At 45.3% G+C, this 25,178-nt stretch overlaps 1 protein-coding gene and 1 long non-coding RNA gene across 5 annotated transcripts in view; one reads left to right on the top strand and one right to left on the bottom strand.

Annotated features, from left to right (window-relative positions):
• Positions 1–25,178, top strand: part of LOC140394509 (myosin-11-like) — a 193,025-nt gene that overhangs the window by 29,296 nt on the left and 138,551 nt on the right. For all 4 annotated transcript variants that reach the window (XM_072481845.1, XM_072481843.1, XM_072481844.1 and 1 more), the window contains exon 3: positions 12,544–12,700. In XM_072481845.1, the coding sequence (XP_072337946.1) occupies positions 12,544–12,700 (157 nt within the window). The remainder of the gene's footprint in view (positions 1–12,543; positions 12,701–25,178) is intronic.
• Positions 13,674–16,351, bottom strand: LOC140394510 (uncharacterized). The gene is made up of 3 exons (XR_011935894.1): positions 16,241–16,351; positions 14,373–14,436; positions 13,674–14,256 (listed from the first exon to the last, which is right to left on the bottom strand). It is a non-coding gene; the product is annotated as an uncharacterized lncRNA (long non-coding RNA).

Genomic DNA, 25,178 nt, shown 5'->3' with positions numbered 1-25,178 from the left:
TTTCCCAAGAGAGAGAATAGGACACTGCTGTTTATTTCCTAACCAGCAGTCTGTCCTGAGTGAATCGCTCAAGATGACCCTCGATTCCTGAACCCGGAATTAAGGTGAGGAGTATTTTAACAATGACTTGGTCAGAGATCGCTGGTGAAGGATTGAAGAATTTAAACGACTCCAATTAGCATCAAATCAAGATTTATTGTAAACCCAGGTCAAAATCATCAACAGAAGGAACACAGTAAAATCTTATGCTCTAATACAACTAAGTCTATTCAAAAGGTAATATAGCGGACACAACGAAAATTCTTACAGTTACACAGGTTTTAGCAAAATCACAAGACACAAAACAAGTTCCCTTCCCCAAAGCCTCAACCACTATTAAAATCAAGGGAGTTTCGTAAGCTGCTGCGGGTTACTTACGGTCACAGGCTGCAGAGGTCAAGTCCGGGGTGCAGAGGTCGAGCCAGGAACGAAGAGACCCCCAATCGAAAACACAGCCCCTTTTATATTGTTTTACCTGGCTTTGTCCTGTGATCGGCCAGCCCCTTTTGCATTGAAAAAGGTAAGATTTAAAGTTCCCGCTGGTCCCGCCCCCTTTGAGCCGGTCAGAGCTGTCGAGATGGGAGTACCTCCCCTAGGTCCGCCTCCAGTCTGCTTTTTGAGATAACGAGGTTGAGCTCCCTTGAAGATTTTCAAAGACTTCCATCTGCTCCGGAGATGCTGCTATGTTGATGGGGGTGTTGATTGGATTCTGCTCTGGTGGAGGCCAGGTCATTTACATCTGCATGGGGCTATGACCATCCCATTGTCCTGCTTGCATGCAAGCCTCCTGTGTATTCCCGTGCCCCTTTGTCTGTGTTTTGATGTTATCTTGTTGTCTGGCTCCTTCTTCCTTGTAGCTCCTAGGGGGGTGTTTTGGAAATATTTATGTATTTATGTCCCTACTCAGCTCAGCGGGCCAAGCCTGCTGGGAAAACTGGTTCTGTTCCCTTGGCTGGAAAGTCAGTTTACAGTCTCTGAGTTTCTCCAAAAGGGCCGAATTGCCCGAAAACCTTACAGGTTGGCATCTCTGAATCGTGGTGTGGGCCTGCGCATTGGCATGGCCGCGTGCTGACTGGGGTTTGCTCTGTGGGCTTGGTTTAAGAGCAGCTCTCCCTGGTTGGCGGGGAGCTGACGAGTGCAGTCCAGGCGAATTGGCTGGCGGGACAGCCTTTTCCGGCATTCCCTAATTAACGTTAGATCCGGTGAAGGCCTCGCGGGTCGGCTACTGGGAAACACAGGGTCGTTCCTGCTCACTACCGCACTCCCACCCAGAGTTAACGTTTTGAGTATAATATGACTCTTCACTGAGCACTTATAAGGTAACTGCCAAAATAACCAAAGGGGAAATGAAGAGAAGTTTCTTTTAGGTAGTGAATGGATCATCCAAAAGGGATTTGGAAGCAGATTCAATACTAACTTTCGAAAAGGAACGTTTACAAGGCTGTGGGAGTAAGTGGGACAAATTGGACAGTTCTTTCCAAGAGCTGACGACACAAGCCAGATTGGATAACTGGCCGCCTCCTAAGGTTTTTTGAATTCAACTTGTCTCTACGTTACAACAGGAAAGACACTTTATTGGCTGGAAAATGCTTTGGGACGATCAGCAATTTGAAAAGAACTATTTAAATGCAAGTCCCATCCTTCTCTTTCATCGCATTTCTTGTTTATTTCAGAAAACTCCCCAGCAAGATAAACTTTAGCCTTTTTGAGGATGCACCTGAAACAATGCATCTGGGGTTTTTACTCCCTTTGTTCTGATTGAATAATTTACAATCAAACCTAGACAAAAATAAGATTCCTGTACAATAATAAATTTAGCGCTCTTTGCGACAAAAAAAGCACCAAATTTGCCAAGAGCTGAAGCAGTGCTAACAATATTAGTGGTAGCGTTTGAAAGGTTGGGATATGGAACTATCTCACAGTTGTCTTGCAGTTCATGGCGATTATTATTCTAACTTAATGGCGAATCTAAGCTTTGCTTATTGCTGCCAAACTCTGCAAAATTGTGTTTGTGCAATTTCTGAAGCAAGCTTAAGTTCGTGTTATTGTTGGAAGACATCCAAAAGGCTATGACCAGCTGAACATGCTATAGCAAAGTTCAGGAACTTGGGGAGTCGATATTTTTCCTGTTGTGTGAGTAATATTCAGAGCTATTTCATTTTAACATCATTTTAACATTGGACATCAAAGAAACAAACTGGTTAAGTCTGCAAAACTGAAGAAATTATTTAAACAAAACTGTCCATAAAAATGCACATTGAATAAAACTCAAGACAACACGGGTTAGAAGAGATAAAAAATCAAGTTTGAAGTCACATTCAGTTTTTGGAGAAATTTAGACAAATTGTTCTAACAACATAGAAACCAAGGATTTATTTGTACTGAGTAAATGACTCTAAAATATAACAAGCTTCTTCCTGATGTAAAATTGTGCGCTATTAATATTCAAAATGTGTTTACAAAAATATCACTGCTTCTAAAAGTTGCACCAAAGATAATTTTAATGTAAATTTACACTGATGGGGGACAGCCCTACCTTACAAAAAAATCTTGCCAAACCTTCAGTAAGTTTAGGTTGTTGCTGCATTGGTCACATCTACTAATTTTAGTAGAAAACATCTTACACAACATACAAGTAAATATTCTTTGCATTTTTAAAATGCAACCTCTACCGCCAGTCGGTACAAAAATTTGTGGTCTTATGTCTTTCACCAATGCTTGGAGTTCTGGAATTAATTTATCAGACACCGCAAACAGGGGAATCCGGGGTTATGGGGATGAGAAAAATATCAGCCATGATTGAAGACGGAGCAGTCTCGATGGGCCGAGTGGCCTAATTCTGCTCCTATGTCTTATGATCTTATATCTTAGGATTCCAGGTTTGTGTCTAGGAATTGCAAGTGGAACTTTGAGAATATTGACCCACACAATGAGATTCACCAGATCTACCCATGTTCTCCATCTGGAATGCTGTTGGCTACTGTTATCTCTTTGCGATAATATGCCCTGTTGGAGCGGCTCGCAGTTAGTAGCTTTCATTTCTTCTGCTCGCCTGGAACTTCTAACAGCACTATGGATGTATCGACACCACACGGACTGTAGCAGTTTGAAGGTCCCTCCCACTACCTTCTCAAGGGTAATTGGAGATGGGCAATAGAAATGCTGTCCTACCCAGCAATGCCCACATCCCATGAAAGAATAAATAAATAATTAAGTTTGATTAGTGGTTAATACTGCTGCTTCATGGAGCCGAGGTCCCAGGTTCGATCCTGGCCCTGGGTCACTGTCCGTTTGGAGTTTGCACATTCTCCACGTGTTTGCGTGAGTTTCGCCCCCACAACCCAAAAGATGTGCAGGGTAGGTGGATTGGCCAAAAAATGAATTGGGCACTCCAAACATAATTAAAAAAAAAATTTTTTTTAAATCAAACTGACCTTGATAACAGCTCCCCATTCCTTACAATTTTGAATGTTGGTGTTTCCATAGTGCTGAAGTCTGGCCGTTTCACTCCCGTTACAGTTGGGAGATGACCAAAACATGCAAAGTGATCAAAACATATTTGGTTTTTCATCTTCTCATTTCACCAACAAATATACATATGCAGCTTCTGTATCACCTGAACTGGATTCCTTTCATGCAGGACATCCAACTCAACCCCTGGACAGGCACCGGAATGTGGCGACTAGGGGCTTTTCACAGTCACTTCATTTGAAGTCTACTTGTGACAATAAGCGATTTTCATTTCATTTTCAACATCTTCTCGTCTTTCTAACTGGCCATTCTGACAATTGTCTTATCTGTCACCTCCAGTTATGATTGGCCTGCTAATGGAAACAGTTTCTCCCTGTCCCCCACCCGCCCAAAGACCCCATAAATTTGAAAACGATTTAGTAATCTTCCTTTTACAGAGAACAGTCCCACTTTCTCTCGTCTCTCCACATAACTTAGGACCTGATTTAATGTGCAAATCGGCGAGCCATTTTTAAATGCCCCCCCAATTTCTTGACCCCCCTCCCCCTTGGACACCATGCATGGCCGCCAAACTCTTATACTGCCCCAATGTACCTCCTAGGGGGTCATCGTGCCCCCTCACCCGACCTCTTAAGGGCAGGACATGCCCGGGCCTGATCTCTGGCATGGGCAACCTGACATGCGGGCACTTTGGCATTGCCGGCCTGGCATCGTGGCGGTGACAATGCCAGGGTGCCCAGGTGACTATGAGGTGTCAGGGTGCCACCCTACCCAGTGCCTGACCACCCAGGGGCCTCCAATAACCAGGGAGACTCCCCAGGTGCCGTTATACCTGGTCCACGTTTGTGGCGAGGTCACCCAGGTGCGGGCATTCGTTCCTGGGCCTCAGGAGAATCGGGCGCTGACCTATATCAATGAGCCTATTGCCTCGCTTAAATATGATATCTCGTTGGATTCCGTGCGGCATTCTGAGCTTCGGAAATCTCGTGAGAGACCTCTCGCAAGATTTAACGGCCTAGTTGTGTCACCGAGTTGGGTGCTACGAGGCCGCTCGATTGTGCCCCTATTTCATCACCCCTGAAACAATTCTGTTGCATTCCCCTGCACCTTCACCAAGGCCTTGACGTCCTTTCTAAAGTGTGACATTGGATGCACCATTTTAGCTGAGGTGTGTTCTAATAGTATGAATGTGATTCTGTTTCAAATATGGAAATTGTACTCTGTTCAGCGTGGATTATTACACGCTCATATATATAAAAGCAAATTACTGCCGATGCTGGAATCTGGATCGAAAGAGAAAATGCTGGAAACTCTCAGCAGGTCTGGCAGCATCTGTCGGGAGAGAAAAGAGCTCACGTTTCGAGTTCGATGACTCTTTGTCAAATCTAACAGACAGAGAAAGTGGGAAATATTTATACTGTGGAGTGAGAATGAAAGATGAGTCATAGCCACAGAAACCCAGGGAAACCGGGTGCTAATGGCCACAGAAACCAAGGGGAAAGAGCGTTAATGGCAGTCCCCAGAGAGGACAAAAGATGTGAAAGGCCAAACAGCAGGGAAACTAACATCAGAGGGTGAACTGTAGATGAGGGGAAGGGGGCAGCAAAGAGGAGAAAGGGTAAGGAAAGGTGGATAAGATGGAGGGGGTTAATATATATATTAAGAAAGTCAAGAAATGGTAAAGACAGTTAAAATGAAATGGGATGAAAACAAATGGGTCGAGGTGGGGTAGAGCTAATCATCTGAAGTTGTTGAATTCGATGTTGAGACCGGAAGGCTGCAGCGTGCCTAACCGGAAGATGAGATGTTGTTCCTCCAGTTTGCGTTGAGCTTCACTGGAACATTGCAGCAGGCGAAGGACAGACATGTGGGCATGGGAGCAGGGTCTTGTGTTAAAATGGCAAGCAACGGGAAGGTCAGGGTCCTGAATGCACACAGGGGGAGGTGGGATCCAATTTGCAGTCTTAGGCGAAGTCTTGTCTTGCATAACCAATTATAAAAGCTGCATATGAAGTCCGTGCTGGAGGGATGAATGGAGGCATTGACTTTGCACCATACTCACTTGTTCTGAAGTCACTTTGGCATCATTTTCCTCCAAAGTCAATCTCTTGATGACTGAGACTTCTCCATTTGGGTCTGTTTAAGATTATTTTTTCCCATCTATTGGGGACCAGTTTGCAAACCCTGTGCTTGTCTCCCAGGTTGTCTTTATAACTAAGTCACAAATACACAATGAGGCTTGGCTGATTGGCCAGAGATCCATTCAATTGTTGAAACACCTGAGTCCCAGATAAAACTACTTGATTGAGAGCACCGACATCTCTGATCTATGCTGTCAATTTCACAATGTTTACTTACAAAATGTTGAAGTTTCAAGTGCTTGCCATTTCAGCTATTGAAACTTTAACAAGTTTGAATGATTGACGCTTTAGTAAAAAGCAGTTTGTTTTAAAGGAATTGGAAAGTTCACAATTTTTAATACTTTTTTTTACACCTCCTATTATCACCATAGGGTCTATACTGAATCAATGGGCAGGGAAGTGCCATAACTTTGCATGGGGACACTGAGGGACATTCTGGTTGGAAGATTTCTGGCCAGTGCCCCTGCAATTTCCACTCGCTTCCTTCAATATCCTTGGACGCATCTCATCTGGCCTTCGTGCCTGTCAACTTTAAATACCCGACAGTCTATCCAACACTTCTTCCATAGCAATTTTTAAGTCTTCTAGTGACAGAGCTTCCTCCCCCGCCAACCATGATCTAAATCATTGACATATATTTGAAAAAGCAAGGGTCCCAATGCCGACCCCTGGGGAACACCACTACAAACCTTCCTTCAGCCCATAAAATATCCATTGACCATTACTCTCTGCTTCCTATTGCTTAGCTAATTTCATATCCGCATTGTTACTGCCCCTATTATTCTCTGAGCTACACCTTTTCTCGCACGTCTGTTGTGTGGCACTATATCAAATTTTGAAAGTCTATGTACATTACATCAACTGCATTACCTTCATTGACCCTTTCGGTGGCCTCTTCAAAAAAAAATTCCAGCAAATTAGTTGAACATGATTTTTCTTTCCCCTTTAGAAATCCATGCTGGCTCTTCCTAATCAACCCACATGTTTCCATGTGATTACTAATTATATCCCGAATAATTGTTTCTAGATGTTGACCCACCACTGATATTAAACTGACTGGTTTGTAATGGCTGGGCTTATCCTTGCAACATGTGTTTGAACAAGGATGTAAGTAATTAATGCCTGCAATTCTCCAGTCCTCGAGCACCTCCCCGAGTAAAGAGAAGATTGGAAGATTTATGGACAGAGCCCCTGCAATTTCCACTCATTTCCTTCAATATCCTTGGACGCATCTCATCTGGCCTTGGTGCCTGTCAACTTTAAATACCGACAGTCTATCCAACACTTCTTCCATAGCAATTTTGAAGTCTTCTAGTGACAGAGTTTCCTCCCCCGCCAACCATGATCTGGATAGTATCCCCCTCCTTGGTAATGACTGATACAATGTATTCCTTTATTAATGCCCCAGGCAAGGTCCCTGCCTCCATACGTAAATTCCCTTGTCGGTCCTTTTTTTAAACTATTTATCTGCCTATCGAAGACTTTGTGATTCCCCTTTATGTTGGCTTTATGTTATGACTAGCAGCATTTATGTTGGCTGCTAGTCTTTCCCATTATCCCTCTTGGCTTCTCTAATGAGCTTTTTCACCTCCCCTCTGAGCCTTCTGTATTCCTCTAGATTCTCAATTTCTTTTTCTACCTCTCATGAGCGCACCTTTACTTTATCTTAATTTCTATTTTATTTTTTCATCCAGGGATTTATTTGCCCCATCTTACCCTCTTTTCAGGGAATATACCTTGGACTGTGCCAGAACAATTTCTTTTTTTGAAGGCTTACAGGGCCTTTCTGTTTTTGTTTTGACTGGGACAAAGTCCTCCAACACTGAAGTGGGCCTTTTGAAACAGCCCGCCTCGGCACCCCAACAACCCCTTTGGCTGCATCCAAGCATCTTCCTGGGTGGACTGGCCCGACTCCAGCCCCCCCCACTCCCTCACACTAAGAATCCCGTCCTCGAAGGTGCTTTCTGGGCTTGCCAAGCCGGGAATTCTCCCAACTTCCACCATCTGCCTTTGGTGAAAATCCAGGCCGATGTTTCCGTGGTTCCAGATGCCGACAAACTTTCAAAAAGTTTTTTTTAAAGATCAGGTTGGAATTGTTTGTTGTACTTCAGTCTTGCGAAATAGCCGTACAATAGTAGCAGGAAGTTCCTGTTTCAAACATAAACTGTCTGAATAATAACAAATGAACCTTGGAAATACTTCCAACTCAAAATTTACCAACGAGACTGAATTTAATTCCAGGAATGTGGACTTTGCTTCACTAGACCAGCATTTATTGCCCCTCCCTAATTTCCCTCATGAGCAATTGATGTTGGTTTAATTGTGACTCATTTACCCAACAATTCTGCAATTTCTGAAGATTGCATGCTGTATTTTACACAGCCTTTTATACAAGTGGTGTTTATATGGGGCCCAACACCGCTCAGTCCAACCTTGACTCCTGTCCACCAATGTCCACTTCCAGCAAGGATTGCTGGAGTGTAAATCAGTAAGAGGAACTCGAGCCACCTTCTTGGCCTCCTCAGCTTAGGGTGCCAAGATCTGTAACCCCCTTTAATTTACTGGGGTTCCAGTTTGCAGGCATTGATGAGGTTCCCTCCTATTTATGTTGGGGCCCCCGGGCCACACATTTCGTGACTCCAACCAAAATGGTGATGACTCTGAGACTGACAGGAAAAAGGCCATTTGTGATGTCTTTGTGATCAAGACACTTCCCAATGTAGCCCCCTGTGGTAGTACCAGGTATTGCGGTACATAAGAGGCTGATGACCATTGGTTACACCCAGGAGTCTACCATTGGCTGTTGTACGTAACTCCGCCTGTCACGGAGTATACGAAACGGTGCCGTCCCAGCAGCCTTCACTTTCTGTACCGAAGCTGCTGGGGAACAAGTTCTAGTCGATTAAAGCCTTCAGTTATGAAATCACTTCAGCTTGAGTGTAATTGATTGCGCATCACCCCCAAAGGTCGGGGTTGGGAGGGGAGGGGTCAGAAGGAAGTCGGTAACTTCTCCATAGCTTGGGTTATATCCAGCAGGTTACATCATCCTCACTCACTGATAATGCAAAATATTTTTTTAAATGAGAAGCAGAGTTAGCGTGAGGATTGCCCGGGAATATCAAAGTGAATCCTAATTATCGAGTTTGATTTTTTAAAAAGCGTTGGCATGGCGAGGCTCATTCTTTAAAGATGACCCGGTTTTACTGACAGAAATGATTGGACAGTAACAAATGTTCGACAATAAAACTTGTTCAGCACTTGTCTGATCGTTTGTTACAGATTTAGAAAGATTCCAGTTCATTTTCGATTTTCTTTGAAACACTGTAAAATGAAAAGATCCTCCCTCAGCCAAAATAACATCACATTTCCAAGCTGAAAGGATATTAAAGCATATTCCTGGTTTCAATATGAATTATAACGACAATGAGAGATGACTCGTGTTATATTCCTTGCTTTGTTCTCCAAGATAGCCAGATATGTAGTGTTGACCAAGAATATAAAAATAAGAAGTTTAAATCAAAACAAATTTATTTTACACTACTAAACTTGATTAGGCTCGCACACTTTACTAAGTAACAGATAATAAACTAATAATACTGAATCTCTAGTACAGTAATCAATATTCTCTCTAACTATTAAACTACACTTTAACTCAACCTCGTGCTATATCTCTACAATGAAATCTCCCTCGGCTTTCTCTCTCTTTCTCATCAGCTTCTCCCAGAATTCCTAGAGATGCTGCCTTATATACAATAACTTAGTAACGCCACCTAGTGTTGAGTTACACATAGTTTCTGTTGTTCACCCTTTACAACACTTGTACTATACATATCATTACAACTGGGAGCATATTGAGGCATTTAAAAGATTGAAAATGTAGGGCACATTTGTCCCAGGAAATGGCAAAGTGTCTGATTCCGACCGGAAACCGGTGAGTTACAGCCAGGTTTTCTCTCCGGATCTTCCGACATTGAAAAAAACCCAGTGGGGGGGTGTTTTGCGGCAGTGCTCAGGCAGGATGGGGTGCCAGGTCCGGCTCTACAGAGGTCGGGGCGCCATTTCGAAAGGGTGCCACGACCTCAAAGTTTATAGAAAGCGCACAGCCTACGACCACCATCACCGCCGTCCCCACAGAGTGGAACCGTACCCCCCCCCCCCCCCCCCCCCAAGGGGATCCCTGTAGGCTGTGTCAGGGTGCCTGGCACGGCACTGCCCTGCCATGCCCCCGGCATGGTCCTCTCGTCTGCTGGAGAGCAGTAGTAATTTGTGCCAGCGTGTCATCACATCGGCAAGGGGGCGGGGACATATGACGCCCCAGGAGATGCAGCGTTTAGGCATATTGATTGAATGCAAACTGGCGGTAATCAAATTCCCACCCTCGCTGGACGTGAGCCTCGTTACGTTTCCAATGGGGGTGGGCTTGGGGAAAACGTATTCAGGGATCTGGGCAGCACGGTAGCATAGTGGTTAGCACAATTGCTTCACAACTCCAGGGTCCCAGGTTCGATTCCCAGCTTGGGTCACTGTCTGTGCGGAGTCTGCACGTCCTCCCCGTGTGCGCGTGGGTTTCCTCCGGGTGCTCCGGTTTCCTCCCACAGTCCAAAGATGTGCAAGTTAAATGGATTGGCTATGCTAAATTGCCCTTAATGTTGGGTGGGGTTACTGGGTTATGGGGATAGGGTGGAGATGTGGGCCTGGGTAGGGTGCTCTTTCCAAGAGCCGGTGCAGACTCGATGGGCTGAATGGCCTCCTTCTGTACTATGATTCTATGATCTCCCGGAGCAAATCCCGTTATGCTCCTCTCCCGGGAGCTAGCGGCCATAACGGGATTTGCGCCCACTGCAAGTGGGCCCGGAAAATGCCCCCCCCCCCCCCCCCCCCCCCGCCCCATAGTATTTTGCATACTAAGGATACTCCAGTCTCTTGTTTGTGAAATATATAGAATATTCCTTCATGGGATGTGGGCGTCGCTGGCAGGGTCAGCACTTACTGCCCATCCCTGATAGCGCTTGAATCGGTGATGGTAGCCGCCATATTGAACCGCTGCAGTCCATGTGGTGTAGGCACAGCCACAGGTGCTATTGGGGGGGCGGGGTTTCCAGGGTTTTGCTCCAGTGATCGTGAAGGAGCAGCGATATTTTTCCAACTCGGGATGGTGTGAACTTGAAGGGGAACTTGTAGGAGGTGCTATTACCTTGTATCTGTTGCCCTTGTCCACTTCTAGATGGCAGAGGTAACAGGTATGGAAAGTGCTATTGAAGGGGTTTGGTGAGTTCCTGCAGTGCATCTTGTAGATGGCACGCACTGCTGCCAACATGTGTCAATGGTGGAGGGAGTGAATGGTGAAGATGGTGAATGGGGTGCCAATCAAGTGGGCTGCTTTGTCCTGGATGGCATTGAGCTGCAGCCATCCAGACAAGTGGAGTAGATTCCATCGCACTCTGGACTTGTGCCTTGTAGGTGGTGGGCAGGCTTTGGAGAGCCACTTGGTGAGTTACTTGCTGCAAAATCCTTGTGCTCACAGTATTTATCTGGCTGGGGATTAGCAATGGTAAAACCATTGAACGTCAAGGGGAGATGGTTAGATTCTTTCTTGTTGGAAAGAGTCATTGCCTGGCACTTGTAAGCCACAAATGTTACTTGCTACTTGTCAGCCCACACTTGAATGTTGCCCAGATAGAATCCCTCCAGCGCAGGAGGAGGCTATTTGGCCCATCTAATCTGCATATTGACAAGGACTGCTTGGTATCTGATGAATTCTGAAAGGTGCCGAACATTGTGCAATCATCAGTAAACCCCTAGTTATGATGGACGGAAGGCCATTGACGAAGCAGCTGAAGATGGTTGGGCCTAAGACACTATCCTGATGAACACCTGCAGCAAAGTCACAGCACTAAGTTGATTGGCCTCCAACAACCACAACCATCTTCCTTTGTGCTACGTATGACTCAAACCAGTGGAGAGGCTTCTGCCTGATTCCCATTGACTCCAGTGTAGCTCGGGCTCCTTGATGCCACACTTGGTCAAATGCTGCCTTGGTGTCAAGGGCAGTCACTCGCACCTCACCTCTGGCATTCAGCTCGTTCTGTCCATGTTTGAACCAAAGCTGGAATGAGGTCAGGAGCTGCGTGACCCTGGCGGAACCCAAACTGAGCGTCAGTGAGCAGGTTATTGCTGAGTAAATGCCCCTTTGAGAGAGAGCTGATGGTGGTGATTTAACCTGAGGGTCGCCACACTTCTGGCGAGGGGCAAGATTCAGAGGGCGGAGCCTTCATGAATAACCTCAGCTGGTATGGGAATGGAACCCGCACTGTTGGCGTCACTCCTCATTGCAAACCAGTCGCCCGGCCAACTGAGCTAACTGACTAGTGATTTCATGCTAACTGAGTATGTGCCACTTGTCAACGACACCTTCCATCAACTTGCTGATGATCAAGAGTAGATTGATGGGGTGGTAATTGACCGGGTTGGGTTTGCCCCACGTTGTGTACAAGACCATACCTGGGACATTTTCCACATTGCTGGCTAGATGCCAGTTCTGCAGCTATACTGGAACATCGTGGGTAGGGAAGCAGCCAGTTCTGGAGCAAGTTTCCAGTACTATTCCAAAATATTTTCAATTCTGAGTTTCATTCTTACTTCCTGGATTGTTAAAACAACGTCTTAAATTTGGCATCTGAGTTTATATGTATCTCTTGTCAAAAATAATTTGAATTAAAAAAAACACAGGGGCTTATACCACAAGATTATTTTGAGCAGATGACAGCACGTGTCTAATAGAAAAATACAACCCTTTTTTTGAGTTGTAACGCTCATGACTAGATCTATTGACCTTTACTAGCCTGAGTTTCGAGTCTTGAATGATGGTACAAATGTTATTCCTTCTTTTCAGACATACTCAGGTCTCTTCTGTGTTGTCGTAAACCCGTACAAAATGTTGCCCATCTACTCCGAGAAGATTGTCGAAATGTACAAAGGGAAGAAGAGACACGAGATGCCACCACACATCTACGCCATTGCAGACTCCGCATACAGGAGCATGCTGCAAGGTAAGAGGCAACACCAGACCCCGTTGTGTTTCTGCCGTTGAATCTGTTGGCAAAAGGTTTTGTGGCTCGATCTGCTGATGAAATGAAATGAAAATCGCTTATTGTATAGAGTAGGCTTCAATGAAGTTACTGTGAAGAGCCCCTAGTCGCCACATTCCGGCGCCTGTTCGGGGAGGCTGGTACAGGAATTGAACCGTGCTGCTGGCCTGCCTTGGTCTGCTTTAAAAGCCAGCGATTTAGCCCAGTGAGCTAAACCATTTGGGGCATGTATGTCTGATGTTTCATTGCTGTAATTAAAAGAAGTGGAAAGTAACAGCCTGAAATTATTACAAATTATAATTGATACAAAAGATGTCATAATCTTCAACTATAGGATTAGGTTACAATCTAAAAGTTTGCCTCTTGTTATCTTTCACATAACGACAGCATCTCCCGTTCATGGAAAGCCCGTAACATTAGAAAATGTTCCAAAGTGCATAAGAGAGACTCTCTGTGGGAGAATTAAAAGAGATGGCCAGAAGTTTGTTCAAATACACAAGATTTGGAGATTATGGGGGAACTTCAGGAAAGAAATCCATTGAGTCAAATTCAGATGGCTGAAGCCTTCGCCAATAATGGTGACGTTAAAAAATAAGGGCTGCAGAAGAGACCAGAGATGTTTGAAGAGAAGCTTAATGATTTTACATTTAAGTTGTTGGAAGCAGGGTGTTAATTCACTTCAGAGCAAGGAGCGAGGAATGATGGATCCCAGTTTAACGAGGATGTAGTTTTCAACGATTTGTAGTTTATGGGGTGGGAGTGAGACCATTGGAGAAATTGAACCTGGAGATAGTGAGACATGGATAAGGGTTTCAGCATCAGTGGGAAAAGGATAGAATCAGAGATGTGGGGCAATGTTTCAGATGTGAACGCCTTTGCGATATTTAGGATATGGAGTTATGAATCCACTGACTACAGGGATTATGCACAACATTCCCACCCAAACAAAGGAAAGGAAGTCAGCGACCAGGGTGGGAAATACAATGGTTTAATTCTTCGTGATTCAATTGTGAGAGCCAATATTAAAGTGGTTAGAACATAGAACATAGAACAGTACATGTGTGGTCTAGAGTAGAGGTGAGGGGTAAAATTGGTTGAATTGTCCTTCAGAAGGTGGTGGTGTGCGGCCTTTTTGAATCACCATAATCCATGGGGTGTAGATACACCCACCGTGCTGTTAGCGAGAAAGTTCCAGGATTTTTACCCAGCGATAGTAAAGGAACAGCGATATATTTTCAGGTCAGGATGGTGAGTGACTAGGGGATTATCTAATTTTAGTACGCAATGACAAACGCCATGAATGCTTAGTTTAACATCGTGAATATCACTGGAATAGAGGGCAGCACGGTGGCGCAGCGGATAGTACTGCTGCCTCATGGCGCCGAGGTCCCAGGTTCGATCCCGGCTCTGGGTCATTGTCCGTGTGGAGTTTGCACATTCTCCCCGTGTCTGCGTGGGTTTCGCTCCCACAATCCAAAGATGTAGAGGGTAGGTGGATTGGCCACGCTAAATTGCCCCTTAATAAAAGAAAAATGAATATCACTGGGATATAACCAACAATCAAACAACATGGACCATTTTTGATTAGTCGTGACATCATGAACTGCCCAATGAATAAATAAAAGCAACGCACTGTGGATGCTGTAAGTCTGAAGTAAGAACAAATTATTGGAAATATTCACCAGGTCAGGCAGCATCTGTGGAGACCAAAACAGAGAATTAACATTTCAGGTCTGTGACTTTTCTTCAGAATAAATAATTGACTAGTATCTTTCAAGGGTCAGACGATATAATTTTAAACAGAAATGGAAAATGATCTCCACTAAACTCTGAAGTTTCAGTTCAGCAAATCATAGTTATGTTTGGAAAATTCTAAAGTTGCTTTATGTATGTTGTTCGGAGCCTTAGTAGGTAGAGTCATTCTATATTCTACATTAAATCAGCTAGTAGTTAAAATAAACAGTGCATCCAATATCTACTGCATATGTCTCTCGAGTTACATGCACAGAAACATGGAAATGATAGCTACAGTAGTTTAGTACAAAGCATCTTGTCTGAAGCCATTAATGCTGCTGTTGCAGTAAGAATGATATTAATTACTCAAATCTGACATATTTAATCTAATATTTCTTGTAATGAGAGAAGGAGAAGAGTAAAGAGGTATGACCCTGGGATATTGCTTTTTCATCACTGAAACCTGAGCTCAAATCCAGCCCGTGCGGAATAATTTCCATGCTCTCCTACTGATTCCTGGTAAAATACATTCGAGGAGTCAATCTAACCAAGCACAAATGTGAGACTCTGGGCGGTAGTGTAAAAACGACGTTGTCATTGTGCTCTGTCACACACTGCTAGGATAATGGTTTGGACCAAAATGTGACAGGACTGTGGCTCTTCACACAGTGAATTCTCAATCTTCGACCTTTTCCCAATGTATAAAAACTGAAGGGCCTCACTATGAGCTATTCTCAGACAGGCCTCTGCCAACCAGGAAGGCAGAAACCTGACTCTTTGAGCACTGCATGATTTCATAGAATTTACAGTGCAGAAGGAGGCCATTCGGCCCATCGGGTCTGCACCGGCTCTTGGAAAGAGCACCCTACCCGAGGCCCACACCTCCACCCTATCCCCATAACCCAGTAACCCCACCCTCAACTAAGGGCAATTTTGGACACTAAGGGCAATTTATCATGGCCAATCCACCTAACCTGCACATCTTTGGACTGTGGGCAGAAGCCGGAGCACCCGGAGGAAACCCACACAGACACGGGGAGGATGTGCAGACTCCGCACAGAAGTGGAGTCTCAAATATGGCCAGACAAAATGGGGAAATAGAACAGCAAGAAATGAGAAGATAGAAATATAGAAGGAAGATGGGAATAAACGAACAGATGGACTGAATTTGACACAGAAATAATAATAATCTTTATTATTGTCACAAATAGGCTTACATTAACACTGCAATGAAGTTACTGTGAAAATCCCCTAGTCGCCACATTCCGGCGCCTGTTCGGGTACACAGAGAGAGAATTCAGAATGCCCAATTCACCTAACAAGCACGTCTTTCGGGACTTCTGGGAGGAAATCGGAGCGCCCGGAGGAAACCCACCCAGACACGGGGAAAATGTGCAGACTCCGCACAGACAGTGACCCAAGCCAGGAATCGAACCTGGGACCCTGGAGCTGTGAAGCAACTGTGCTAACCACTATGCTACCGTAGAAGTATTAAGTAGGATCCAGGAACTGATGATTACTCCCCAGCTCGCTAGTGTGAGGAATCCTGGAGAGAAAGCCAAGTGCAGTGTTTTTCTTTTCATTGAAAATGGGGTGGAATAGTCTTTTCTGTTGCTAATACAATGTAAGATTTCCATTTTATTCGTTAGAAAAATATTGAGGGGGAAGAAAAGGCTGTTTGATTGACGGTCCTGAACCTAAATAGACTTTTCACTTTCCAATTGGTATGGGAAGGCACTGTAAGAGTGGATGACCAATGGCATGTACCTGGGGGCAGGGCAGGTGAAGGCAGTCGTGACGAAGCCCGCAGAAACGCATTCAGCCCAATTACACGGCAATCAGGATTTTCTTTCTCTGAGGCTGGTTGAAGTGTAATTCTGGGACCATCTGAGAAAGAAGGACAGCACATCGAGAATCCAGTGAGTGACTTGTATTCCGTTTACACTGCAAGCAGCTCGTCCAACCCTCGAGTGCTTATCGAAGTCCATAAAAAGACAATTGTCAGAAATGTTGTTGCTAAGTTTAGAAATCATTCTCCCAATCCTGATACCAGTAGCTGCCGTATCCAAGCTGTGCTACTAGCACTATTCTTATGAATGAATGGTTTAAAATGTAGCTGTAAATAGAAGTCCTACTTCATTCTCATTTCTTATATTAATTAAGAAGGATTCCAACCATCGTTTGTGAATTTGCGTCGAACTTTCTTTGTTTAGTCTTTTTTTAAATTAAATATTTTATTGAAAATTTTTGGTCAACCAACACAGTACATTGTGCATCCTTTACACAATATTATAACAACACAAATAACAATGACCTATTTTATAAACAAAAAATGAATAAATAATAAATAACAAAAATGAAAACTAGCCCTAATTGGCAACTGCCTTGTCACAAGTAACACTCTCCAAAAATATAATTTAACAGTCCAATATATAATTATCTGTAGCAACGACCTATACATATTATACCGTATATATTAACAACCCTGAGAGTCCTTCTGGTTCCTCCTCCCCCCCCCCCCCCCCCGATCCTGGGCTGCTGCTGCTGCCTTCTTTTTCCCATTCCGTCTATCTTTCTGCGAGGTATTCGACGAACGGTTGCCACCGCCTGGTGAACCCTTGAGCCGACCCCCTTAGGATGAACTTAATCCGCTCTAGCTTTATAAACCCCGCCATGTCATTTATCCAGGTCTCCACCCCCGGGGGCTTGGCTTCTTTCCACATTAGCAATATCCTGCGCCGGGCTACTAGGGACGCAAAGGCCAAAACATCGGCCTCTCTCGCCTCCTGCACTCCCGGCTCTTGTGCAACCCCAAATATAGCCAACCCCCAGCTTGGTTCGACCCGGACTCCTACTACTTTTGAAAGCACCTTTGTCACCCCCATCCAAAACCCCTGTAGTGCCGGGCATGACCAAAACATATGGGTATGATTCGCTGGGCTTCTCGAGCACCTCGCACACCTATCCTCCACCCCAAAAAATTTACTGAGCCGTGCTCCAGTCATATGTGCCCTGTGTAATACCTTAAACTGAATCAGGCTTAGCCTGGCACACGAGGACGACGAGTTTACCCTGCTTAGGGCATCTGCCCACAGCCCCTCCTCGATCTCCTCCCCCAGCTCTTCTTCCCATTTCCCTTTTAGTTCATCTACCATAGTCTCCCCTTCGTCCCTCATTTCCCTATATATATCTGACACCTTACCATCCCCCACCCATGTCTTTGAGATCACTCTGTCCTGCACCTCTTGTGTCAGGAGCTGCGGGAATTCCCTCACCTGTTGCCTCGCAAAAGCCCTCAGTTGCATATACCTGAATGCATTCCCTTGGGGCAACCCATATTTCTCGGTCAGCGCTCCCAGACTCGCGAACTTCCCGTCCACAAACAGATCTTTCAGTTGCATTATTCCTGCTCTTTGCCACATTCCATATCCCCCATCCATTCCCCCCGGGGCAAACCTATGGTTGTTTCTTATCGGGGACCCCCCCCAAGGCTCCAGTTTTTCCCCTATGCCGTCTCCACTGTCCCCAAATCTTCAGTGTAGCCACCAGCACCGGGCTTGTGGTGTAGTTCCTCGGTGAGAACGGCAATGGGGCTGTCACCATAGCCTGTAGGCTAGTCCCCCTACAGGACGCCCTCTCTAATCTCTTCCACGCCGCTCCCTCCTCCTCTCCCATCCACTTACTCACCATTGAAATATTAGCGGCCCAATAATACTCACTTAGGCTCGGTAGTGCCAGCCCCCCCCCTATCCCTGCTACGCTGTAAGAATCCCTTCCTCACTCTCGGGGTCTTCCCGGCCCACACAAAACCCATGATGCTCTTTTCAATCCTTTTTAAAAAAGCCTTCGTGATCACCACCGGGAGGCACTGAAACACAAAGAGGAATCTCGGGAGGACCACCATCTTAACCGCCTGCACCCTCCCTGCCATTGACAGGGATACCATATCCCATCTCTTGAAATCCTCCTCCATCTGTTCCACCAACCGCGTTAAATTTAACCTATGCAATGTGCCCCAATTCTTAGCTATCTGTTTGTTTAGTCTTTTGAGCAACCGGCAAATGATGATGGGTAAAAACACCCCTGTCAAATCGATAGCATTCTGAATGTCAAATGACTTGCTGTTTGCCTCAAGACAGAAATTCCGATGAGAAGTTGCTGACTTTTAACTATAAATAATCATCCACACTGCCCATAAAACCAGAAAGCGTCAATCCGCCTTCCTGCAAGATTGCACCACACATTCAGCCGAGAACGGGGTGCAAACGTGTGACTAGTCAATCTGCCAGGCTAAGGACTGGAACGCTCTTGCAACCCAACAAGGTTGCTGCAGGTAGCCCAGTTGATAAAGCTGTTGACACTAACGTGAACCTGTTAACACTAACTTGTGGTGAGATGAACCTTACTGTTGAATGACTCAAACGCATTAATTCTGTTCAAACTGTTTATTTAAGCGTAACATTCGTAAATAGGTAAGGGTGCCAGCAGTGGAAAATGATAGCCAGGAATGTCGAGGCTTCCAGAATAATCTAACATCTACTGTTGATGATTTTGTTCTCGCCTAGTGAAGTCTTCTCCCACCCTCTGTCCGTGTTAATGCTGATTTTAGAAATCCCTTTACGGGATGTGTGGGTCGCTGGTTAGACCAGCATTTATTGCCCATCCCTAGTTGCCCTTCAAAAGGTGGTGGTGAGCTGCCCTCTTGAACCCCTGCAGCCTATGTGGTGTAGGTATATCCACTGTGCTGTTAGGGAGGGGATCGAGGGTTTTGACGCAGCGATAGTGAAGGAACAGTGATATAATTACGAGTCTGGATGGTAAGTGACTTGCTTCAGCCTCTGACCTACTCTGGTAGCCACAGTATATGTCTGGTCCTGTTCAATTTCTGGTCAATGCTAACCCCCCTGGATATTGATGGTGGCGGATTCAGCAATGGTAATGTCAGTGAATGTCAAGGGGAGATGGTTAACTTCTCTCTTGTTGGAGATGGTCATTGCCTGGCACTTATGTGGCATTAAATAGGGCAGCACGGTAGCATTGTGGATAGCACAATTGCTTCACAGCTCCAGGGTCCTAGGTTCGATTCCGGCTTGGGTCACTGTCTGTGCGGAGTCTGCACATCCTCCCCGTGTGTGCGTGGGTTTCCCCCGGGTGCTCCGGTTTCCTCCCACAGTCCAAAGATGTGCGGGTTAGGTGGATTGGCCATGATAAATTGCCCTTAGTGTCCAAAATTGCCCTTAGTGTTGGGTGGGGTTACTGGGTTATGGGGATAGGGTGGAGGTGTTGACCTTGGGTGGGGTGCTCTATCCAAGAGCCGGTGCAGACTCGATGGGCCGAATGGCCTCCTTCTGCACTGTAAATTCTATGATCTAAACTTACTTGCCACTTGTCAGCCGATACTTTTGTGGCGAGGAGGGGTTGCCCTGAAGCTTGTGGGGGGGGGGGGGGGGTACGTTTTTAGCGCAGCTTGGGGCGCCCTTTAAAGATGGCGCACTGATCTCTGTACACCCCCTCTATGAGACCCACCTCGCCAGAGTGACACCGTAAAACACGCCCCCCTCCCCCATCTTACTTTTCTGACAAAGTTTCAGAAAACCTGGACAGAGAACCTGGCTGTGTTTCTGGGGGGAAAAAGCCACGCAAACACGGGGAGAATGTGCAAACTCCACACAGACCGTGACCCAGAGCCGGGATCGAACCTGGGACCTCGGCGCTGTGAGGCAGCAGTGCTAACCACTGCGCCACCGCGCTGCCCACACTGTGCCATTCTTTGAGAGAATTCCACTCAATGTCTCAAATTACTTCACCGCCAATTAAGTACTTCTGAATTGAAATCTCAAGTTGAAATATGTTATCAAATGGTGCAGGAGACGTGAGGAGCCACTGGCCTACCTGCTTGTAATACCTCCTTTTGTATGTCATTCTGGGATGGGTGAGATGAACTGGGCGAGATAATTCAGCCATAACTATCTTGCGAATAGCGAATGGAATCCTGGCTGGAGTTCTGTTGCTAATGCAAGTTTAGTGGGGTGAGATTTCCAGGACAGGAGTGCACAATGGGCTCACGGTGAATCAGTAAGCTGTTTTACACTGCGTATGATTCTCTTTTTAATTGGCTTCAATCTTGTCCTTTTACAGACTTGTTTGTATCTCACTCTCTCTGGTGCGTTTTATGAATTTGTCGATGCAATGCAATAAGTTGTGTTGTAAAGTAGATGTTGAAAATATATTGCAGTCAGAAGCAGCGACTGGTAGTGCCTTCAGACTTGCTGATTTAAGAAAACACCGACACAATTTGTGAGTCATTCAGAATTTGTCCCCAAGGCCTCTTAAACGTTGTGTTGCACAGAAACACCCGGGGGATCGAGACCAGGAGAAGCACCGGGACCCAGGAGCTCTTTCCCTGACCCGGTATTGATCTGGAGTCACATGTAGGCCAGCCCAGGTCAGGAAGGCAGATTTCCCTCCCTCAAGGACATCCGTGAACCTGCTGGGTTTTCACAACCATCAATAGTTTCATGGCCACCATCACCGAGACTTGTTTTCAATTCCAGAATTTATTAATCAAATTTAAATTCAACCAACTGCCGTGATGGGTTTTAAATCCAAGTCCCCAGAGTATTAGCCTGGGCCTCTGGATTGCCACCAGGCCGCTATCACCCTATAAATGGTAGCTTTCTGTTTTAACTGGGTTCATTCTACCAATTTAGGCCATTTTATCCCTCTCTGCACCCAGAGGTCAATCTATTTCCCGGTCTTTCTTTATATGGGGCTGGTTTAGCACAGGGCTGTGGTGAATGTATTGCTACTGCAATTCACCACTGGATTGTATTGTATTATGTTGATGCCCCTGTGGGCTCTGCCTGTGGCTCCGCCCCCTCGGGGGTGGTTTATAAACCTGCAGCCTGTAGGCGGCACTCAGTACAGAGCAGTCGCAGGCAGGCACAGATCTAGCTTATTAAAACCACTGTTCACTTCTACTAATCGTCTCGTGTGAATTGATGGTCGCATCAAGGGCTAAATCGCTGGCTTTCAAAGCAGATCAAGGCAGGCCAGCAGTGTGGTGATATACATCACTAAGTACACAAAGGGTTAATGTACATACACTACACCTAGCTAGACACTAGAGGGAACACCAGAGACATGACACACAGACAGTCAACCAATAGGTCAGTAAGATAGGACATGACCAATGGGCAATCACGATACACACAGAGGTGACACTACCACAGGAGGGCATTACACCAACCCATATAAAAGGACACAGCACACATGCTCAGTCTCTTTCCAGTGGAGACACTCAGTGAGTACACAGAGTTGATTGAAACACATCATTCCCACCACGTGGATTGTAGCAGACTGGTTCGTCAGTCTGAGTAGCTATAGCAGGATTAACAGTAGCATCGAATCCAAGTAGGAGAATTGTTAATAGTCTAAGAAACGTGTTAAAGCTATCTCCAACTCTGAAACTTCCGTTGTCAGAGTGCACATCAAGGAAGCAGCTTATGCTACGACAAGAGCATAACAAAACAAGCAGCACGGTTCAATTCCCGTGCCAGCCTCCCCGAACAGGCGCCGGAATGTGGCAACTAGGGGTTTTCACGGTAACTTCATTTGAAGCCTACTTGTGACAATAAGCGATTTTCATTTCATTTTCATTTCACCTCCAAGTTCCATACACAAAAAGCAGGATTCCCTTCCTAGTTTTTATGGGGGGGGAAAAGTGATTTGTTTGGATGTACAGAACTTGAGTTTTGCTTGGAAAAATGAGAGATGCTGTCAAAGCCTTTCATTTTGTACTCGCTCACCAGGTCAGACACAAGGATGCTAGATTTCCTGGTGGATTCTCCATGGCAGCGTCTTGACCGGAGTCGACTTGCCAACCAATCAGCACCCTTTTCACATGCAGTATAAATTGTTGCTCCCTGTGAAATTTGGCATTCTTGCACCTGTCCTGATAAGTGCAGGATGAAAAGCTTTGGGTTTCTTTGTCTCAGCAATAATCAATCTTTCAGTGTTGCTCACTGTGACCAAAATGAAATTCTTTCTATCCGAGGTAACTGGTAAGGTAGATAAAGGGGAACCATTGGGCATCGTATACCTGGACTTCAAAAAGGTAAGGTGTCACACAAGAGGTTCATAGGCAAGAGAAGAGATGGAATTCGAGGTAATATATTAGCATGGATAGAGGATTGGTTAATGGACAGGAAGAAGAGAGTGGGCATCGATGGGACATCGGAGAGCTACAAAGGTCCGTGCTGGAGCCTCAGCTGTTTACAATCCATATTAATGACTTGGATGAAGGGATAGATAGTAAATATCTAAGTTTACTGATGATCCAAAGACAGGTGGGAGGGTAAGCTGTGGGGAGGATACAGAAGGCTGCAAAGAGATATAGATGGGTTAAGTGAGTGGGCAACAAGATGGCACGGAAGTGTGAACTTATCCACGTTTGTAAGAATAGAAAAACAGACTACCTTTTTAAAAAGTGGCAAGCTTGTTAGAGACGCGTGTGTTTGTGTAAGAAACACAAAGTTAGCATGCAAGGTGCAGCAAGCAATTAGGGAGGAAAATGAGGTGAAGCCCATGCTTGCATTGAATGGCGGAGCAAGCTCGCTGGGCCATCCGGTTGACTCCTGTTCATACTTTCTCTTGTTCCTGTGGAAAATTGCAGAAGCAATCCCACTCCAACCATTTCATGGCATGCCGTGTTTGGATAATGAATTGTTGTATTTAGCTGATTATTTGAAGCACAGTTAAACAACTTCATTCCAGTGCTAGTGGGAGTCAGTAAGTAGATCTGTCAAATCAAATTTTTGGAGCAAAGTGATTGGAGAAAAAGAAAATGCTCATCTCTTGATGCCATACGTCTCGACAAGAAGTAGGTCTCCACGTTGGTCCCTGGATTGGCTATTTGCCTCTCAATTCCTGCTTATCTAAATGTTCACGGTAACGCAGAGGCAAAGGAGTTTATATATTCAGGATAATTGTCAGTTCCAAACAAGGGATAAGATTCTCCATTCCCCCAGCCGTGTGTTTCCTGGTGGGCGCCATTCACTGGGGGCAGGATTCTCTCTTCCTGCCGCTTGTCAATGGGATTTCCATTGAAGCCGCCCCAAGCTGCCGGGAAACTGGCGGGCGGGGGTGCCCTGCCCACGGGAAAAGAGAATCACAACGGCCGGAGAATTCTGACCAAGGTTTAAGCGCATAACCCCCGTGGATCAGCTTCTGTACAACATTGAGTAGAAAGTAGATATGCAAATAGGATAGAAACAAAGTTTAATTTGCGGCACCTTCTCAAATCATCTTGGTTTCAAATGATCATTTTGCAACAAATAGTTACCAATTTGGAGCAGTGTTGCAGCACAATTGAAGTACGTTCTAAATCCTTTTATTTTAAAAGAAAAGGGGGTCCTAAAATGACCCAGTACAAGTTTAAGAGAATACAACTTGGAGGGGAAAATGGCTGGAGTGAAGGGAGATTGCAGACTGTTTGTTTGGCTTTTTTATCCTGTTTCTTCCTAATATGGTAACACTGCTGACTGGGTTGTTTCCCTATGATTGAAGTATTAGATTATGGTAGTGATGCAGTGGACACATCTGGTCAGTCGGAAAGCAGAATTACTGACAAAAGTTAAGCCGCCAAGGATGGCAAAAGGAATTAGGAGGCAAATCAATTCACATTAACTCAAAGTTAGCTGGCTAACTGTTTCCTGTTCTCAAACGGCCCATCTGTAAGAGAAAATGCCCCCAACACTGAGCAGGAATGGAAGAATTACAAGAAATCTTCATACTTTCAAATTAACAGATAAACAAGATAGATTTGTTCCTAATTCTGAAACATTTGCCTTCATTTACCTCTTCATCCAGTTGAAAACATGTGAATATAATTGAATAACCTGGGTTTTTTTTTTAGATAAAGAAATATTGCAATTGGTGGGGGCAGGGGTGCGGGAGAAGGCGAGATCTGCTGAATTTGAAATTTAATAGAACCTAATTTTATTCCCAGAAAGTAAAATCTATCCTTCCCTACTCCCATCCCGGGTCTAGCGGGAAGATAGGCCAACAACCCCCTTCCCTCGATGGAGAATAGGAACGCCCATCCTCCCTAAGGAACACTCCGCAGAGAGCAGACACATCCACTTTCCCCCCACTATCCAAAATAATAGGCCAGAAAGTAACGTGTGCCGTGGGATTGGTGGCGGTTATGGCAGCTTGTTGCTATGCTGCTGGTATGTGCTTCTTGACTTGCTGAGCTCCCAGTATCTGCTGGAAATGGAACCATCTCCGAGCCTCTGATGATCAATGAAGCAAAGTTTCATCTGCGCGAGAATGGGACCTCCGACTGGAGAATCGCTGGGGGCTTTCCACGGAAAAGTAAACAGTGAATGTGGTTTATATTTTTTAAACTCCAGACTTCTGAGAATTGTTATAATATCTATGATTAAATAGTGTGTTGACTTTGCTGAGAAACCTCTTGTTTACTTCTGACCTTGTATTCATGAATTGGAATTTCCACTCCCAGTGATGAGGGATAAGAGATGGCCGGAGGGGAGCTGCTGCTGAATGTTTCCATCAACATCTAAACCCATAAGAGCAATGGGTTAAGCCATTCGTAGTCGTTCAGGAACAGAATGAGGCCATTCGGTTCATCTAACCCATGCTAGCAGTCTGTGGAGCAATCCACTGGGTCCCATTCTCCCAC

Source organism: Scyliorhinus torazame, chromosome 17 (genome assembly GCF_047496885.1).
Source record: "Scyliorhinus torazame isolate Kashiwa2021f chromosome 17, sScyTor2.1, whole genome shotgun sequence".
NCBI classification, from domain to species: Eukaryota; Metazoa; Chordata; class Chondrichthyes; order Carcharhiniformes; family Scyliorhinidae; genus Scyliorhinus; species Scyliorhinus torazame.
Note: the sequence above shows the minus strand (reverse complement) of the source record. Positions and strands in the feature narration are given on the sequence as shown.